At 42.3% G+C, this 18,931-nt stretch overlaps 2 protein-coding genes across 2 annotated transcripts; one reads left to right on the forward strand and one right to left on the reverse strand.

The window, feature by feature from the left end:
• The first annotated feature begins 3,560 nt into the window (after positions 1-3,560).
• On the forward strand, positions 3,561-11,428 carry LOC126562468 (potassium channel subfamily K member 18). Its single transcript, XM_050218981.1, has 9 exons — positions 3,561-3,716; positions 5,775-5,922; positions 6,342-6,490; positions 9,814-9,915; positions 9,994-10,124; positions 10,411-10,547; positions 10,697-10,820; positions 10,924-11,028; positions 11,111-11,428. The coding sequence occupies exons 1-9, from the start codon at positions 3,578-3,580 to the stop codon at positions 11,210-11,212; spliced, it is 1,137 nt and encodes a 378-aa protein (XP_050074938.1). The 5' UTR covers positions 3,561-3,577; the 3' UTR covers positions 11,213-11,428.
• A 67-nt stretch (positions 11,429-11,495) lies between these two features.
• On the reverse strand, positions 11,496-12,713 carry LOC126560708 (phenoloxidase-activating factor 3-like). Its single transcript, XM_050216666.1, has 3 exons — positions 12,175-12,713; positions 11,929-12,106; positions 11,496-11,863 (listed from the first exon to the last, which is right to left on the reverse strand). Exons 1-3 carry the CDS (start codon positions 12,664-12,666, stop codon positions 11,496-11,498), a joined length of 1,038 nt encoding a protein of 345 aa, XP_050072623.1. The 5' UTR covers positions 12,667-12,713.
• Positions 12,714-18,931: the final 6,218 nt, after the last annotated feature.

Here is an 18,931-nt window from a genome sequence, read left to right on the forward strand (position 1 = left end):
TCCGAGCTGCAGCTTTCACTAGTCGGTTGGTGATGATATGTTCCATAGGAAGGATGCCGCTTTCGCAGAGGAGGGAGTTGATCGGACTGGCGACAAATGCACCAGTGGCATAGCGGATGGCTGTGTGGTAAATAGGTGCTACTCTCTTCTCGAAGGTTGTTCGTTCGCGTGAAACAATCTCGATGCCGTAGAGTAGTTTGGGTAGGAGCCAGACATTGATGATGCGGTTTTGGGTTATACGGGAGGCTCGAGCTTTGCCGGTTCCAAGCATCCGGTAACAGGTTCAGCTGGTTGTTTGCTTCCTTCTTAACCCTGTTATAGTGAAGAATAAAGAAAAGGTGAGTGTCGAAAGTTACGCCGAGTATGTCGGCAGTCGGTGCGTTAGGTATTTGTGTGTTGTTGTATTTGATTGGCCGTGGGTTTGTTCAGGGAGTGTGTTTACAAATGTGGAGGATTTTGGATTTAGTATGGGATATTTCATAACCCGTCTTTCTCGACCACTGTCAACCCCTTTTGCAGGAGTTTACGGGATTTGCAAGCGGAACAAGAGGACGAGGCCAGGATAATATCGTAAAGGAATGCTTGGATTTCTGAAGGAATAGAGCAAAACAGGGATTCCATGCTAATAAGGAAAAGGATGGGAGAGAGAATGGCACCTTGTGAGACGCCATTCTCTAATGTGTAGGAGTTGGATAATTCGGTTCCTATTAATACTCTAATTGCCCGGTCCGTGAGGAAGCTTTCAATGAACTTGGTTAGAATGTCCACCAAAACCCTAGCGGAACAGTTGTAGAAGGATGGCATGACGCCATGTCCGGTCAAAAGCTTTGGTAAGGTCTATTATTGCTAGGTCTATGTGGTGTTCGTTACTTCTGGCTTCAAACTTGGCTTGACTTAATTACATGTTAGGTCATGGCTACGACATAATCGCATACTAGACTTAAGTTTAGCATGAAGCCGGATAGTCATTTATAGTCTTCTGCTTCGATAAGATTCGATCGAATAGGTTTAGATGTCCAGTATTCCCGTGTGTTGCTGATGATGATGGGGCGTCTGTTTAGAGTAAACTTAAAAATGTATAACAACTATTTTAGGTGGAAATTTATTTCAGTTTTTCACTTCAACTCTCCTGCGTGAGGTTCTTTTTTATCTTTGCTTTGCCCTAATTGCTGCTAATACCAAAATGTGTCTCGTAAGCCAAAATTTGTCGATCGAACAAACCACGCCATAAATGTAAGGCCCGCCTGAGCAACAGTTTGATTGTATTTGATTGTTTCACGTCATTCTTCACGTACACTGTTTCATTCAAGTAATGTTTATTGTTGCAGTAAATATCAAGCACCTTACAGCCGTACGGTGCGGTGCTGTTCGACATACATACAACCATTCATTTATTACTGTCGCCGTCGTGGTCGTCGTAACAGTAGCTCGTGTATGTACGGGAGGAATTATTCTTGTCTCCAAAGGAAAGGCAGAAGATCAAGAGGAGAGAAAAATATATTCTATTTTCATACCAGACAGCGTCAAACGTAAACACATAACGCGACGCATGGTCGTCGTGGTTTAGCAGTATACAGGCGCACGTTCTTCCTACCCCATGGTGCGAAGAAGGAAACACGACGTGTGTGAACACATTCGTGAAACGTGAACATTCGGGCACGGTTGCAGCACTACAATCATTCAATTTATTCGCATGCTCAAAGCCCTCGCGTAAAGTTTTCACGTTTGCAAAATCTGGCGGCTGCCGTTCTGAAGATAATTGAACATGACAAGTTCGTTTCTATGCAACTCGCTTCGGAGGACGGAACCATCGCCACGGCACGGAGACATTTATCAAGCAGCAGCAGCAGGAGCAACAGCAACAGCAGCATCAAGAACGACAAAACTCCGTGCGGGAGATCATGATCGAACGTGTCATGTTTATTTTTGGACACTATTGCACGATACCACACAACGTCGATGGGAATCTCGCGTTCAAAACCGTGTCATTCGAATGAAAAAATCGAACGCTAGGGTCGAAACTATAATTCGTGTGTAAAATCAATAAATCGGTCTGCGATTAACAGCCACTGGCGCGATATGAAAGAATGAATCATATTGACGGATAATTCCACTCACAAAACGTTGCACCGTGTGCGTTGAGAGTGAGCGAAGATAACGATCCGTTCGCTCTAGTGCTCCTACGTACGAAAATTGTATTTTCACCAGCTTTCCTCAAACCATCCACGATCGAAAGATCACTACCACTACCACCAATGTACGGTCGCAGCAATCAGTCGGCTGTTTCTCGCAAAGATTCTCGCGTCGTATGCGCAATGTTGTGGGAAATATCAGGGAAAACACCACTGCACCGGGAAAGCAACAACAAATTCTACTCATCCAACGCATGTAGTGGTTCCACCTTGGAGCTAGTCGGTTACAGAGAGCGCACAGGTCTAGTGCAACATTCGTTTCAAAGGCCAGTTTGGACGAATAATTCGCGTAGTGAAGATCACGTTCCGATCGGGAAAAGATCCATCACTCACGATGTGCGGACATTCTCTGTGTGTGTCCCTAGTTTTCGGTTCGTAACCTCGTGTGCAGCTTCGAGACCACTGGCGTTCTTACGGTAGTGCCAAGTGAAATTAGGTCTTTCCATTTTTCCATCACTATTAAGTGTGACCGTTACTGAGGCTTTTATAATTGAAAAATTTCTTGTATGAATCTGTCAGATTCATTTAATCTTATGCAGCTAAAGTAATGACATAGTACGTGAATAATGTGACTTGTTTTTCGTAGTATCAGAGAGATTGTGTCCTAACGGTGCCTAAAATATTGATGTGTTTTTCAATGAGTTCAAGTTACAACAATTGACTTGAATATTTTCATGTGCACTGTCTGTGGGCTATAAATATAAGCAAGACCACCTCTATTGCTAGCCTAGTTTGTCAGTGAAATACACAGGAACAGTTACAGTTACAGTGGACCGAAGATGATCAAAGTGAAAATGCGATCAGTGGTACGTGCGTTGTACCACAAAATCCCATCATCATCGTCATCAACTGAAGCGATAATTACGACCAAGAATGTGTGCTATGTGTTATCTCTCGAAATAGTACAATAATTGTCGAAAGCATACAGCATTGTCCGCATTCAGAGACAATTTTACGGATGTGTTTATATTACCAAAATTATATCGAATATTGCGTAAAGCAAAAACCAATTTATAACGCTACCGATAGCACTGCCGATAATGTTTTCCAATTTTTTATTAATTGAAGTGTTTAACAGTGTTTTGTATTGATTGTTTGAATTCCAGTCTTCAGCAGTTCTCGAAGTTGCCACCATTCTGTGTACTACGAGTGAAGGATCTACGATAAGCTACGTGATCGATATCGCTTGCCAGATTCAAACAAGTGATGGTTTTCGGTGGTGTTGCCACTATCGCAAAAAGTAAGCAATATCGTTATTCCAACTATCCGAGGCCACACCGGATATCAGGGGAGTTCTAATCCATTTGATATACCACGTGGCAGTACTGAATTACAAAAAAAAAAATTACAAAACTTATAAATAAAAACAAAGACTCCTTCGCACCATGGAACGCAAACGATCGATAAGACGCCGCCAAAAGCCACCGTTTGCGGAGCGAGCGAAGGATCATTGCCGAAATTTTACGGCATTTATGTTCAGCAATGTAGGAATTATATTTCTCGTAGTGTTATACATGATAGCAGGTAAGCAATCCTAATCGAAGACGTCAAATGTTTTCGATATTTTTAACATTCAACGAAACCGTTTAGCTTCAAACAGATATTCATTATTTAATGCATTACTTCACTACCTTACTATATTGTACTTGGCAAGCTCTTATTAGGTTTTAGTGTTAGTTTCTATCTCTGAAGCTGATCTTCAGTCGCTACACTCCATTCAAATTGCATGAGCAATTTGCTGGAAGTGTTTTGAATAGTTTAAAGCGGGCATTATATTTGAAAGAATGAGGAACGCCTCACAAGATCAAGCCACGCAGGCTCTTGCCATTGCTTGGCAAGTAAATGCCCATTGTTTAAAAACAAAAGAGAAAAGAACTCAAAAGGTTGGAAAAAGGCTGTCACTTGAATTGAAGCCAACAGTGATCGTACGCCGTTTGGTCACTTGTGGGCAACTGCTACAAAGTTATAAAGAAAAAGCTGTTTTAGATCCTTTCATTGTCGCTGTCGCTAGCGATAAAAAATAATAAACGAAGTAAGTCGCGTCAGCAATCCGCTCTATCGAATGATCGACGGCGGTAAGAAAAATTTGCATACATTCAATTAGGTAAAAATAGGAATTTTAGCTCTATATCTAGCGGCAGGTAAATCAGGTAAAAATATTAAAGTATGTGTAAATAAAATCAATCCTAAAACTACAGTCCTTTGGATCTATCTTCAGTTACTCCAAGGTCAGCTTCGTGTGTAATAATCCTAAAACTTTAACCAACGTATTAATATCCCGACTCATTAATTTATGGCCAGCAGATACTGTATCTACCGACGACAGATGTTCAATATCATTCATCCACGTTTGCTGTACAATCACAAAAACTGATTTTGGACCAGTTTTTTGTGAATGACCATTTCTGGTTTCCTTAACTAAATTTAATCGTTGCTGGTTAGTTAGTCCTGCATACGTGGAGATTGTCAGGGTAAGATTGGTACCCGAACTTTTGTGTTGTGCAGCTTGGAACCTCACATAAATAAAATAAATTTTTCGCTTGTATTACATGAGCAAATTGAAACCTTTGAAAATTTTCTGATAATTTTTTGAATGGATTTCTTACAACCAATTCTTAATTTCTAGCTCTAACATTCTCCCTATGAGTCGAGGTCTAAATGGATCTTCTGCTTCTCCTTGACTTAACGACCTGTTAAATCATGCCAGCCTTATAGCTTACAAGACTTAACGAAACCACGCAGTCGTACAATCAGTCCTCCCTACGGAGGAATCGGATTTGAATTCGGTCCTGATATGTGAAGACCAGCGCCGCTGCCACCTCTATTACCCTAAATCATAGGGTAGTAGGAGACAAGAGATTCATAATCACATGGACCCTGGTCCTGGTCAATGTGTACTATCGAAACGATCCTGGGTTTTGTAGTAGTCAGTGTTTTAATTGATTATTGAAACAACTGATATCAAATCCCATACTAAGCGTTGCTCTGTACTTATGGATGATTGACTCAGCTTTCATTTACCTACAGAGTCTGGAATTGATATGAAAATTCTACTAGGTGCTGCTTCACAGTGCAGAAGAAATATTTAGAAATAGCCACTTAATCAATGCACTCCCTTCCCTCTTCCTACTCGTTTAATCAGTGGAAAAGAATATTTATACCAAAAGACCATCCGTATGGAGACGCCTAGTGTCTCTAGTATTGTAAGAGTTGAAGTACTAAAATAATAACAATAATTCTTCGAGTATTTTTCATTCCTTCAACTTTTTTTAAAATTATATTTTTAAATGCACTTATTCCACAATTGAACACCCGATGCTGGTACGACTAAGCAAACAAATATTTCATGTTTTTCAATGTTTTATCCAGCATTTGTTTGTTTATTTATTTATTTTTAATGTTTAAAATTGACATTAAAAACAGCGTTCACTACTACTTAGAACGTTGCAATCATGTACACAAACATCACTTTTGTGTCACTGACTGCAATTAAAGCAATCCAAACCCTTCAAAAATGCACATTATTGTGCAAACGCGGAAGCTACAATCCAAGCTCATCTATTATGTACATTTCAATTACAGGTGCGTTCATGTTCATCGCGATAGAGGGCAATGAAGCACTGGAAAGGTTTGCTCAAATACCGTTTAAGAGGAACGAAACTGCGATGAGACTGTGGCAAATTTCTTGCTGTGAAGTGAATGTGTTCAACAAAAGTGTCTTCGAGGAGAAGTAAGTAATGTAACGTTTTTGCCTCCATTGCCTTCGATTTGTTTTCCCTTTCTCCAGCAGGGTCTTGCTTTCAGCCCGACCGAACCTCATCTCGTACTGTCCCATGATGTTTCCTCCCCATGGATGATTAAAGGGATGTCTGTTGGTTTCGGACGGCTTTATGAGGTTGAAGCTAAACTGTCTCAAAGACCGTTTTAAGACCGCCAACTGCACTCAACGGGGTTACTGGGTTGTTTAATCCGCCCTGTCTTCCGGTCGATCCCATAATACTCCAACGCTTAGCAAACATTGGCCACGTTCCACAATACATAACATCACGCATTACGATCGCAGCAAGGCTGACAGCATCCCCACAGAATACAACCCTTGCCCAACTAGCGTTCTTACAGCTATGTGTTTTTACTTCTATTTCGTTTTAGAGTAGGAAATGAAATACGCGCTTATCAAGAGAAAATAGTTCTCTGGGCACGGCGTGGCTGGCAGGGCAGCGACATCACCTTGGAGAGCGAAAGTCCCTGGAGTTTTTCTGGAGCTTTTCTTTACTCGCTAACAGTTATTACTACAATAGGTAAGTGAAAGGTATCCTTTTCTTGCAGTCCATCGCAATGCTAATTCGCTTTTACTCATGGATTGGAGCTCATTTTTTAGATATTGAAATATTTTATTGGATATTTTTATCATACATTCAACTCGATTTGTACGCTTCGTATAATCTCACAACTCTTCGAGGTGCCAATTCTGTTCGATTTTTTTTTTCGAGTTAGATTTGGCAGAAATTTGTTAAGAATCATTATTTATAATTGATGTAGTGTTGGTTTCTTTTTTTACCTTTAAAACTACTCGACTACAATTTTGAAACCCCAGATTTTTAAGCGTAAGTGAACATCAAATAATTGGAGAGCTTCACAGCTGCCCTTAATATGAGTCCTTAACCCTAACCATTAAAAAAAGAATAGGTCTCGACGATCGACTGATGCCTCAGACGGTCTTGTGGCTTTACAATAGTGCCGCCAGTTGTTATGAAGAAGAGTCCGGTATAAAATCTTATTTGAACCTTTTTCTGATAAGCACAGCAAGCCAGAGTTTTAATACACAGAGAGGGCAGAGAGCAGGACACAGAGTATCATGTGAAGGAAGGCAGAAATGGGAATCCAAGGCTTCTCGGGGTTTTACACTCAGTGTTAGAACATGCCACGCCAGACATTTTATAGAAGTATCAGGTCTCAGTGAATGGTCTACAGGAGTTATTCATGAAAACACTTTCCTCTGTTGGGCGGCCCAGTAGTAAGGCAATAACGATGCCGGTATTCACACGGCAGGATCGGGCTACCAATCCCATCCGGGACCGTTCCCCCGTAGTCAGCATTGACATTCGAAATACGTGGTATTATTAAGTCTAGTAAGCCATTACATGACCATCCTAACCTATAGAAGATCTCCAGATCAAGAAGAAGAGGAAGGAGAATTCTCATCGAATTTTATAAAACAGCATACATAAAAAAAGGATCTTCTGCATACACAATTTTCTTCTGTATTTCATCAGCTAGAATATTTAGGTAATGTTTTATACAAAACTACCATTTAGTATAACGTTATTAAGAATTTTATCATACTTAAAGTTGTCGTTTTTTCAGCGTTAAAAATATAATAAACTTAGTTAATAGATTAGATTCCAATTGACCTTTTGATCATGGCTTCCATATAAAAGCTTACTAGTACTTTTGATGCCACGCAGCCTGTTAGGCAGTGTGCTTTCTACGTAACCTAATTCCTTTTGACTGATGAACAAGAATTAAAGCCAGAATATGCAGTCTCCCAGAGGGTTGAATAACGATGAAATATTCAAGACATAGATACATACTTACTTACTTATCAGGCGCTACAACCGCTTTGCAGTCTTGGCCTGCGGCAGCAGAATCCGGAATCGCTCACGGTCCTGCGACGTCGTCCGCCATTCCGTTATCCCGGTCTTGCTGGCGGAGGATTCCACGCCATCCTCCCACCTCAATCTGGGTCGCCTACCACGCCTCCTCTGTCCGTGTGGACGGTCTAAAAGGACTTTCTGAGCTGAGTCGTCCGGTGCCATGCTTATGACATGGGCAGCCCATCAGAGCCTGACCTGCCTAATTCGCTGCACGACGTTGAGGTCGTCATACAGTTCGTACAGCTCGTCGTTGTAGCGGCTCCTTCCACACATACGGGGCCAACGATCCTTCTGAGCATCTTCCTCTCGAACGCGGCTAAGAGGGCTTCGTATGTTTTGGACAGGGTCTATGTCTCAGAGGCGTATGTGAGTACTGGGACTATAAAGGTACGATACAGTCCCAGCTTCATCCGTCGCGACAGGTTTTTTGAGGTGAGATGTTTCCTCAGGCTGTAGAATGACCGGCTGGCCGCCAGCATCCTAGCGCTACTCCGTCTCTATGATGTTTTCGGTGCTGACTTTTGACCCGAGATGGGTGAAATTTTGAACGACTTCAAATTTGCGATCACCTATCCGTACATCACCTCCACGTAGTTATGGATTTCTTAGTAGGGCTGCTGATGATGCCACCATCAATTCTTGCCGTCTGCTCGATCCTTTCGTAGACCTCTGCTACTTGGGAGAGCCGCAGACCAATGATGTCTATATCATCAGCGTATGCCAGGGTATTTGGGTTGACTTATAGAAGATGGTTCCCGAAGTCTCCACCTCCGAGTCACGGATGGCCCTCTCTGGCGCCAAAGTTGAATAGGAAACATGCGAGCCCATCTCCCTGGCGCAGGCCTTTGGTGGTAGCAAAGGATCCTGAGAGTTTTCCATCCACCTTCACCTGGCATGTGACGTTGGTCATGGTCACTCTAACAAGCCTTATCAATTTGGCCGAGATTCCAAAAGAGCTCATGACCTCGTAGAGTTTTACCCTGGCTATGCTATCATATGCGGCCTTGAAATCTATGAAGAGATGGATTTGCCGCATGGTGAAGACATAAGACCTGATTATCTCTTACAAACGGAAAAGTCTCAAGACAAGCTTGTCAATACAAACGGAAGATAAATTTGCATTATAAAACCGTTTCTGTGACAGACAAGTTTCGTTAAGCAATTTTTTTTCATTAAATCTTCAAAATCAATCTGTCAAACTGGTGTAACCAACTAAAACAAAACCAAAAGTGTAAACAATTGTTCTTGTTGAGAAGATATTTTGTGTTGTAGATGATATTTAGAATATCAAAATGATTTTTTTTTTCGAATGATGTGATGATGAAAGAACCGAAGATCCTACTGAACAACGTCGGCTGCTTCGTAGTATGTTCGATCCTTTGTAATTTACTAATCAAACGTGAGTTTAACCTGTGAATCTTTTGTGTTATAGGTTCTCGAGGCTTTTTGATAGGTTCTCGAGGCTGTTCTTTTCAGATTTAAGAAAAATTTGTATCGAAGGAACTTTTCCTCGATATTCTTAATGAGATTGAGCCAAAGTTTCCGCCTGTCTGAACTGAAAACGCACAGGACCGAGTGAGTTTGGCGCCTTTCCGTTTCTAATTGGTTACGGAAAACAGTTTGACAAATATGAGTCTCCGTTTGTGTTAGAGAATACAAATTGTTGGCAGTATATTTGTAAGTTTGCCTTTCGTTAAGTTTTTTTTTTTTCAACAGACAACACAAACGGCTGTCATAATTCGAATCTTCCGTTTTTGACAACTTGTCTTGACAATTGTGTATGTGATAATCAGGCCTATAGATAGCGCTGGGTTTTATACAGATCACATCAGATAAATATGTATTTAGTTAGAAACGCCAAATTAAAAACTATCATCATGCTTATAAAATATACATACACAAACCTTTAAATTGTATAGCTTTATAAACATAATTATCTCACAATTTTCGCTTTTCATCTTTTCCAGGTTATGGTAATATCGTCCCTCGTACCGAATGGGGCAAAATAGCAACAATATTTTATACAATCATCGGCATGCCATTATTTCTGCTCTACCTCTCCAACATTGGTAAATGCATTATCAGTATTCTGTATTCACTAGTAAAACAGCAGAAATTATCGTTCTAATATATTGTTCCACTACCAGGTGATATTTTGGCTAAATCGTTTAAGTGGATATACGCAAAGTTTTGCCTGTGCCGTGTATGTCCTGGAGTGGCCAGAAGAAGAGCGATGCGAGCAAGACGACGAGCACGTACCGAGGAGCGTGATTACTCGGTGAGTGACAATATTCTAGTTAATTTGTATAATTTCCGATATCTAGTAGGGATTCTTATTTTTCTGTAAAAACAAACGATTCACTACGCAAATACTATTGATTCTTCAGTATTTGCAATAAGCATTAAGTACAGCTTGTGCACGTTAATCGTAGTATTTACACTTCTCAAACAGTTACTATTCTGTCTTGACTTTTCTCTCATTCTTGGTCTGCCACAACTGCATTCCTTGCTGAATAATGTATAATGGCATAACGTAAACCACTGACTTGGTGACACTAATGCAGTCGGAAATGGGTGATAATGGATTCGACACTAACACCATCACGACGTCCAATGTTGATGAAGAGATTGAGGAGGAAATCACTGCCGAGACGAATACCGTCACTGTTCCAATAACTATTTGTATTATGATAATGATAGGGTAAGTAATCGAACTTCACCGCATGGTAGTATATGGTGCAAGCGAATCCTTATTCCATGGCCACCCATTTAATATGCAATGCAAAGTTTAGCCATGGCGTACCGTACCGTAGATTGAAGACTTTACGTGCTATCTCACCATTTTTTCAGATACATATTTTTTGGAGCTCGCCTTTTCGCCGACTGGGAAAACTGGGACATACTTGACGGAAGCTATTTCTGTTTTATCTCGCTAAGTAGCATAGGTTTCGGTGATATCGTTCCCGGTGCATCGGTAAGTTTTTTTGCGCCAAGTGAAACATATACTCCTGTAAACGTTACTGACTCATGTGTATTTGTTGTATTTATTTCTGTTGTTTTACTTTTCCTACGAACAGTTGCAAACCAAGGGTGACACAAAAATGGAAATCAGTTTCATTTTGTGTGCCGTTTATTTGCTGCTCGGTATGGCGCTGATTGCAATGTGCTTCAATCTGATGCAGGTAGCTATAAACTATTCCGATACTATACGAAATAATCTACACACTTTTTTTTTTTTTTTTTTGTTATCACACATTTCAACAGGAACAAGTTATCTACAAAATTCGATCGCTTAAAAAGTGTGTCAGAGGTTGTTTTCGCTGTGCCAAAGCGGTACCAATACCAGTCGACGAAGCTGAAAGCTAAATAAGCATGCAATCAGCACGCATTACCGACTTTCGAGACAATAAACTGTTCTTCAAGCTATCAAAGACATAATATACTACGATAAAACAGTGCCCAGTTAAGACAAGTTTGCGTAATAGTTCTATATTAAATTTAATCATTACTTTTATTATGTAAAGCCTAGTTTTTCGCCAGATTCGTACATTCCAACACCCTGCAAAAATTCAATAAACCTGCAGACGAGCGTCTGCATTGAAGACAAAGCTACATGTTAGTGTTCATCATCCAAGTGTAATATGACATGCTAAATCGGTTGTACAGTTTGCTTTTCGTTGATTGTTTCCTTGATCCAATCGAAGTAGGCCGCAACACGTGTGTATAATCCAGGCGATTGTGAGCCACAGCCAACTCCGGTCGATATAACTCCTATTAAGTAGATGTTGCTGTACTGCTCCGTTTGCAACGGTCCACCAGAATCTCCGTTACATGCGTCAACATATTCTGAAACGTTTTCTACCAACGATCCCTGTGCACAGTACTGTTCGTCGATTATGCCGTCGCGAAGTTTTGCGTTCGGTGATGCCTTGAGAAGCAGTGCGTACTGATCACGGCAATCAGTGTGCGATACGGTTCGCACGGTAGCGTACATCAGCTGTGGCGATTGAATTTGACCTGAAACACATCATGCACAATCAAAATGCATTCTGCGTCATCGTAGACCACCAAATTATACATACTTTGTGTTGCTCCCCACCCAGCTATAGTCATATCCTCCATAGCAGGTACATCGGCCGTACTGGTATACGGACAGATAGGAAGCACGCGCTTGTTAAAGTTGACCACTTGGTCTAGCTCTACCAACGCAATATCATGATACTTCAGAGATCTTTTATATTTCGAGTGTGAAATAAAGTTCTGCAACAAACAACAAAGAACTGATTATGCTTTTTTGTACTTCCTATTTAAGCTCCAACTTTCGTTACCTTCACTCCTCTCTGTTGCTCACATCGCGTTGCTTCAGAACAATCGACTCCCGCAATGTCCGCGGGTTTACAATGAGCAGCGGTAAGAAGAAATCTGTCCGTTATAATATTTGCACTGCACTTCCACGCAATCCCATCTTCGTCGCTGTTCAATCCCAACCGAGCAAGATGAGGAAACTGCCCCGGTTCCGCCTCAATGCCGTGCCAGATTTGAAAGTTTTTACTATTTTGACAAAAGTCGAAAAATGGTTGACAGCAAATCACTTTATAGAACGCATTCTGTTGACAGACGGGCGTATGATCCGTATAGGATATCGAGTGTACAAAAGCTGGATCACACAAAGCTTCATTCAAACACTTTCCACCGATCACCTGGGGCGTATCACAACTACTTCCTTCTCGCAGATTTATTCTCGTGGGTCTTCTTACTGCACCAAATGTGGTACAAATGATCGATATTTGCAACAGTACGAGTGCGCGCACGTTAACCATATTGCTCTAATGCTTTCGCCCTACTAATGCCAACAAACCTAGTTACACATGCACACAGATCACACACACACATGTATTTTTTAATTCTATTGATAACCCTCGGATGATGCGTTATCAGTACCAGTTATTGTGCTCGATGTTTGAAAGTAAATCCCATTGATGGGTTTTACCTGCTGCTTCCTCAAAATAAAAAGAATTTTGACAAGACTTACCTACAGTATAACCCACGAATGCGCATTATTTATTTGCACCAATCGTAGAGGTCGACGTAGTGATCAACTAAACTTCTTTGAGTAAAAATAATCAAATTGGCATATTGAGCATAACTCATACAAAGTCATGCTACCCAATAGCTTCGAACTACGATCTGCAAATGATTGATCAATTATAACCTCTTAATAAGCAGTTGAAGCAGTTAAGAATCAACCTTCGTCGCGCCGAAATCTAAATTGAGAATGTCACCGCCATATTCACGACATGATCGACGCGTAGTAATCTGGTGTTCCATGCATTTCCTGGCACTGGTTGATTTTTCTCTAACAAAACCAGCTTGAAAGAGTGGCGCTATTCTGCAAAAGATTAAAAATATCTTATTGCCATCATTCAGGACTGCGATGGCTCGGAATATGGCTATCGCCATACCATCTCTTGTTGAGTTACAAAACTCGTTGAGTTTGTCAGCCATAAGGCCATGCTGGTCTCCAGGTTGACGCAACATACAGGGATGACTTCTTCTTGAATTAACCACCCTGCTATTAGTAGTCACGCGGCGTCATCGAATGACTTACTAGACTTATTGGTATCACGTAGTTGGACGGAGGGACCGGGCCCGGTGGTGCAGGCGATAGCGGCACAGGTCTTCAAACTGCAGGGCCGGGGTTCAAATCCCCTCCGGACCGCCCCCGCGTATTGAGGACTGACTAACGGTCCAGATGGGATTTCTACTCCGGTTCTGTCATGTGAGGATCGGTGCCGACGTCATCTTAACACAGGGCCGCCCCATACACCGACATAGATCGTGTTCCACAATCCATTCTGCTGGTCAAACTTAAGGTATCTCGGATTCCTGGAAATTATTGCGTGAAAATGGAGACCCACTCTTTGCGCAGCATTTACGCAACATCAGGAGTGCCACAAGGGAGAAGCCACGGTTCACTACTCTTCGTGGTTTGCTTAAACGACATCACTCGTATTATTCCAACCCCGAATGACCTCGAGTTATGCGTCGAGAAGTGCAATGCTGTCACTTTTACCAGAAAGAGTGACATATTGCTTTATACCTACTACGAGGGCTGACAATAAAGTAAGGTCTCCAACGCTGCAACTTCGCCGGATCACGCGCTAGGCGAAATCTGGCAACACCGCCGTGTTCCTTGGTTCTCCCACTACCACTTTGCCGCTGGGTGAGGCTTCCCCGACCGCTCAGTCTTGGCTGAGCAGCCGTCAACGATGGAGGTACCCCTCGCGTCAGCGTCCAAGTGCGAATTGCGTTCTGTAATACGTTTTTTGAGTGCGAAAAAGGTGGCACCTATTGAAATCCATCGTCAACTAGTTGAACTTTACGGGGAAAAGTGTATGGACATAAAAAACATGCGTAAGTGGAGCCGCGAGTTCAATTCCGGGCGCACTAATGTTCACGACGAGGAGAGAAGTGGCCGACCGTCGGTCTCGGATGCGATTGTTCAAGCAGTGGAGGCAAAAATGCTCAAAAACCGCCGTGCGACAATTAGGGACTTGGAAGAGAAGCTTGGAGGAGTGTGTAGCAGCGAAACAATCCGTCATATCCTTGTGAACAACTTGCAGTATCACAAAGTTTCTGCCCGATGGGTGCCGAAACAACCAAACGCCCGGGATTGCTGAGCAAAGGAGTGAAATTTCACCATGACAACGCGCGCCCGCACACAGCCAACGTTACCCTTGGCCTGCTCAAGAAATTTGGCTGGGACATCATCGATCACCCTCCCTATAGTCCCGACGTGGCCCCAAGTGACTACCACAAGTTCCCCGCCCTGAAAAAACATCTCGGAGGGAAGAAGTTTAAAAGTGACGCGGAGGTTCAGAAAGAGGTCAACACCTGGCTGCGCGAGGCGGACGGAGAGTGGTATTCTGCCAGCATAGACAAGTTCATCGTGCGGATGCGCAAGGTGTTGGAAAAAAATGGCGATCATGTAGAAAAGTAGCCAAGACCTTGGCCTTTCCAACGGTGTATCGCTTTTTGTAAATAAATGTCATTTTCTATGAAAAAAAAAATGGAGACCTTACTTTATTGTCAGCCCTCGTACTTGGATTTATACCTACTACTCGACGAGAAAATGCACATGGTCGGATTCCACAAAGCCCTGTGATCCAGAAGACTCCAACAACACACGTTATGCACGATATATAGCACCTTGATACGTCCGATTGTCCTCTATGAGAACGAGACCTGGACTATGCTGAAGGAGGACGCCAATGCACTAGCAGTTTTCGAACGCCGGGTGCTAAAGACTATCTTTGACGGTGTGGTGAAGTTTGATGGTGCTGATATCCTGATGGTAATCAAAACCGGAAGGATATGATGGTTGGGGCCCGTGATGAGCATTCCGAACTCATGCCGCACCAGGAAAGTATTCGTCAGCGACTCGACCTGTTTGCTGGGGCAATTGAAGTCAAACCTGTCGGAGATCGGATGTAGCTGTGGATAAAGGACTGCAGCCCTAGAACGAGTTTCCTGAAAACGGATTGGCGACCTACCACGAGCAGGCCAAAAACAAGAAGACGAAAACGAAGCACATGGTCTCTAGGATAACCAACTTATTGGCCTATTGAATCGTCTGGTGCAAGATCTAGATGATACGACATCGATAAAAACGTTCTACTGCTCGCTAGCCCGATCAGTCGTAAAGTACGCATCCTATGGCAGCTTGGCCTCTAGTGCGCTTGAAGTCCGTCCAGTGAACATTCATAAAATTCGCTCTACATTCCTGATGATTAGATTATAGCGGGTCCATAGCGTAAATAGTGTCCGTATTATAGGGGTTGCATGCAGAACTCTCTGTGCTAGGAGATAACTTGACGTTGAGGTACGTGGTACTCGTATCGGTACTTCTGATCCATTCTTGTTAATGTGTCGTGAAACTAAATATGTGTGCTACAGCTTTGACCTCATTTTGCAGCGAGACGCCTTTTCCAAGGGAGGCTCCCTTCTATGAATCCTTGTGCTGGTAAGCTCCCTTATCTTGGTCCATCTTTTGTGCTCTAAATTAAGATAGCTTTATCAGGGCCTTCAATAACATAACAAATTTACATTTCAACAGTTTGATAGCAATGATGACGACTTCATTCAGTAGTAGCACCTGTCGGTAAGCTCTCACTTGTCTGGCAGAGTATCTTCCTCTGGGTCGCAACACATGCTGATTATGAGAGGGAAAACACTTTTCATATTTCATTAGACATAACTTCCCATTCTAAACGTTCCTCGGTACGCAGTACTGCCTCACTAGCTGTGATTAAAATCAAGCGAAGCAAGCGAGAAATTAAGAGCGATCAAGAATTGTTAGCAATTCTTGGTCTGGAACTGCAGCAGAAGTAGACGATACCGCTCACGGGCCGCAGGGACGGATCATAGTCTTCTTCTTCTTGGCTTAACGACCTCTATGGTCATGCCGGCCATCGAAATGGCTTACTAGACTGCCGATACCACATAGTTGGTTAGTCAGTCCTCACTACGGGGGGACGGATCCGGATGGGATTTGAACCCCGGTCCTGCCGTTTGGAGACTGGCGCCGGTGTCGCCACCATCACCATCGGGCCACCCCCGATCATAGTATGGTCCCCCATTATCCTTTCACACATACGAAGCCTAAAATCAATCATCTCTCGAACGCGTACGCAGGTTTGGTCAGTTTGGGACAGAGTCCATGTCTCAGAGCCGTATGTGTATGGCGTATCGCACTACACAAAGGTTCTACAATAGTTCCAGCTTCGTTAATCACCACAGATATTTTGAGTGGAGAAGTATCCAAAAGTTATCGGTTAACAAACTTATGAACTCTATCGATTTGCACACCCGAATACATTCAAAACTATAGTCCAACGGGCACTCTAGAATATAATCCACCACCGATACCATCGCACTCCGGATCCTAATCCATTCTGAATCCCATTATCATTTTTTCATCCCATTAACATCATTGTTCGGATTCAACATAGGAAAAAGGTGCAACTCAAATCAAATAGTGAAACAATTTAAATGTTTATACGTTATTGTTTAAAGCATTTTACACGCTTTTTTAACTTTTTTTTTCCCTGTCAAATAAACTGCCGTGATCCATCACAATGTTATCCTCTCATTGATAATTCGTGTTTTGAAGAAAAATAAAAGGACTAATGTGAAGCTTCCAAAAAATGAGCAGCAGAATGTGCCTGAAAAACTCTCTCTCCTAACAATCGTTTGCTTTGAAGAGGCATGCGCATAAGAAGTAAGTGCCCGTTTCCACTTGTACCCTAGTTTTCTCAATGGAGCCTAGCATCACTTTTCCCTGGGACACGGAGAGTGTGTTGGAACATTTATTCTACTTTAGGCACACCGAGTGAAGACACTTCACTGGAACGCTCTCCACAATGGAGAGGTTAGGATGAATCTCCAGTGTCTGCAGCCTCTTTGCGCTTTCTATGTGGTAAGGATTAGTAATACGTGAGACTCCAGTGTGTGTGGGAACAACGGTTTTGCTTCTACCTGCAGAACTAACATTTGACATACCTCCTTCGGACCAGGTGTAAACCTTATACAGCATCCTTAGTCTGCCTGCAAACGTCACCAGTTTCCGTCACTCGTTGGTGATTGTATTGGTGCAAAATGGTCTCATTGTTGAAGAAAGGATCCGTGCGTTGAGAACGAAACAACACATTGTGCGGAATAATCGGTCGGATAGCAGAATGGAACAACAACATCATCTAGGTCATCGTCTGATGTGAAGGTGTGTGCATAGCGAATAAAGCCGTTTGGTTGTGCCGTGCCTTTCCGGCTGGATATCAGATGCACAGATGCGCTGGGATAAATATGGCAATGTGGTCAAATACTGTAGTTACCAATCGTAAAGTTAACCGTGAATGTGAATGCCAATCGATAATAGTATCGGCAAAACAAGTTCGAAACCCCGAAAAAAATGGCGTCCCTTCAAATGCAATGAAGTGCTAAGTTCTGTGCGTGTGGTTGTGATAAGGCGACAAATGATCTGTGAAAAAGTGATATAGAGTCCATTTCCCGTGCGTTATCCTGTACCATGAGTCGACATTTGTTGGATGTGGGTGTTGGCATTGGTGCTTGTTCGGATTTATAGCCACGGATGTCAGCCAGTTCCGTAACTGCATCGAAGCATATGAGCTGGAGCAGAAAGAGCACATTTACAGTGAACCCGATTCAACACCTCAACTAACGACGGGTGGCGTAAAATTAAATATTAAGTTCTAAGGACGTGCCGTTCGAAAGGTGTGGCCTGCCAGAAACGGCACAGTGATATGAAAACGCAATGATTTCAAATTGATTACAAGCGGATAGTGCACGTTAAAGCAGAAATCGATGAAATTTCGTATTACCAGTGCGGGTGGCTAAACGTCTAGATTTTCTCACCAATGAGATAAAACCGGGCAGCATTATAAAGAAAGAAGCAGAACCCGCTCACATTGATTTTGCTCCCCATTTTACTCCACACGTTCCACATATTCCTACGCAAAGGCGCCTTCACACCACTCTCTATCTCTCTCTCTCTCTCTCTCGCTTTCTCTCCCTCTTCAACTCTCTTTCTCTCTTAACGGCTTCGATTCTGCTAAAATCAGAAACCCAATTTCCACAAAACCAAAATCGGATTATGATACACGTCGGTGTTGCTTCCCAACGTGGGAAGTTTGAGAGTTTGGTCCGAAACTTGCTACTATGTTTGGTGTGATATTAATTCCGAGACAATAGATTGCGAGGAACGAGTGAACGTTGTATCGTCATCGTCAATCGGAAGCAGTTACCTAAACCATACGGATACGGATCTGGTGTGTTGGTATGTTGCGTACCAAAATGCATTAACCATCTGTTTGTTTTCCTTATATTTTCTCAAATTTGGCATGCACATTTATTGTTATTGTAAAAGTTAAGTGGTCTCAAGTAAAGATTGCTGTTTTGCAGATTATTGTATACTTTTTTTTTTTGCTTCACTTTTAAACGAAAAGTTATGTGAAGTATCATCATATCCCCCTTTTACCAATATGTTACTAGTATTATATTTTACAATAA

Source organism: Anopheles maculipalpis, chromosome 3RL (genome assembly GCF_943734695.1).
Source record: "Anopheles maculipalpis chromosome 3RL, idAnoMacuDA_375_x, whole genome shotgun sequence".
NCBI lineage: Eukaryota > Metazoa > Arthropoda > Insecta > Diptera > Culicidae > Anopheles > Anopheles maculipalpis.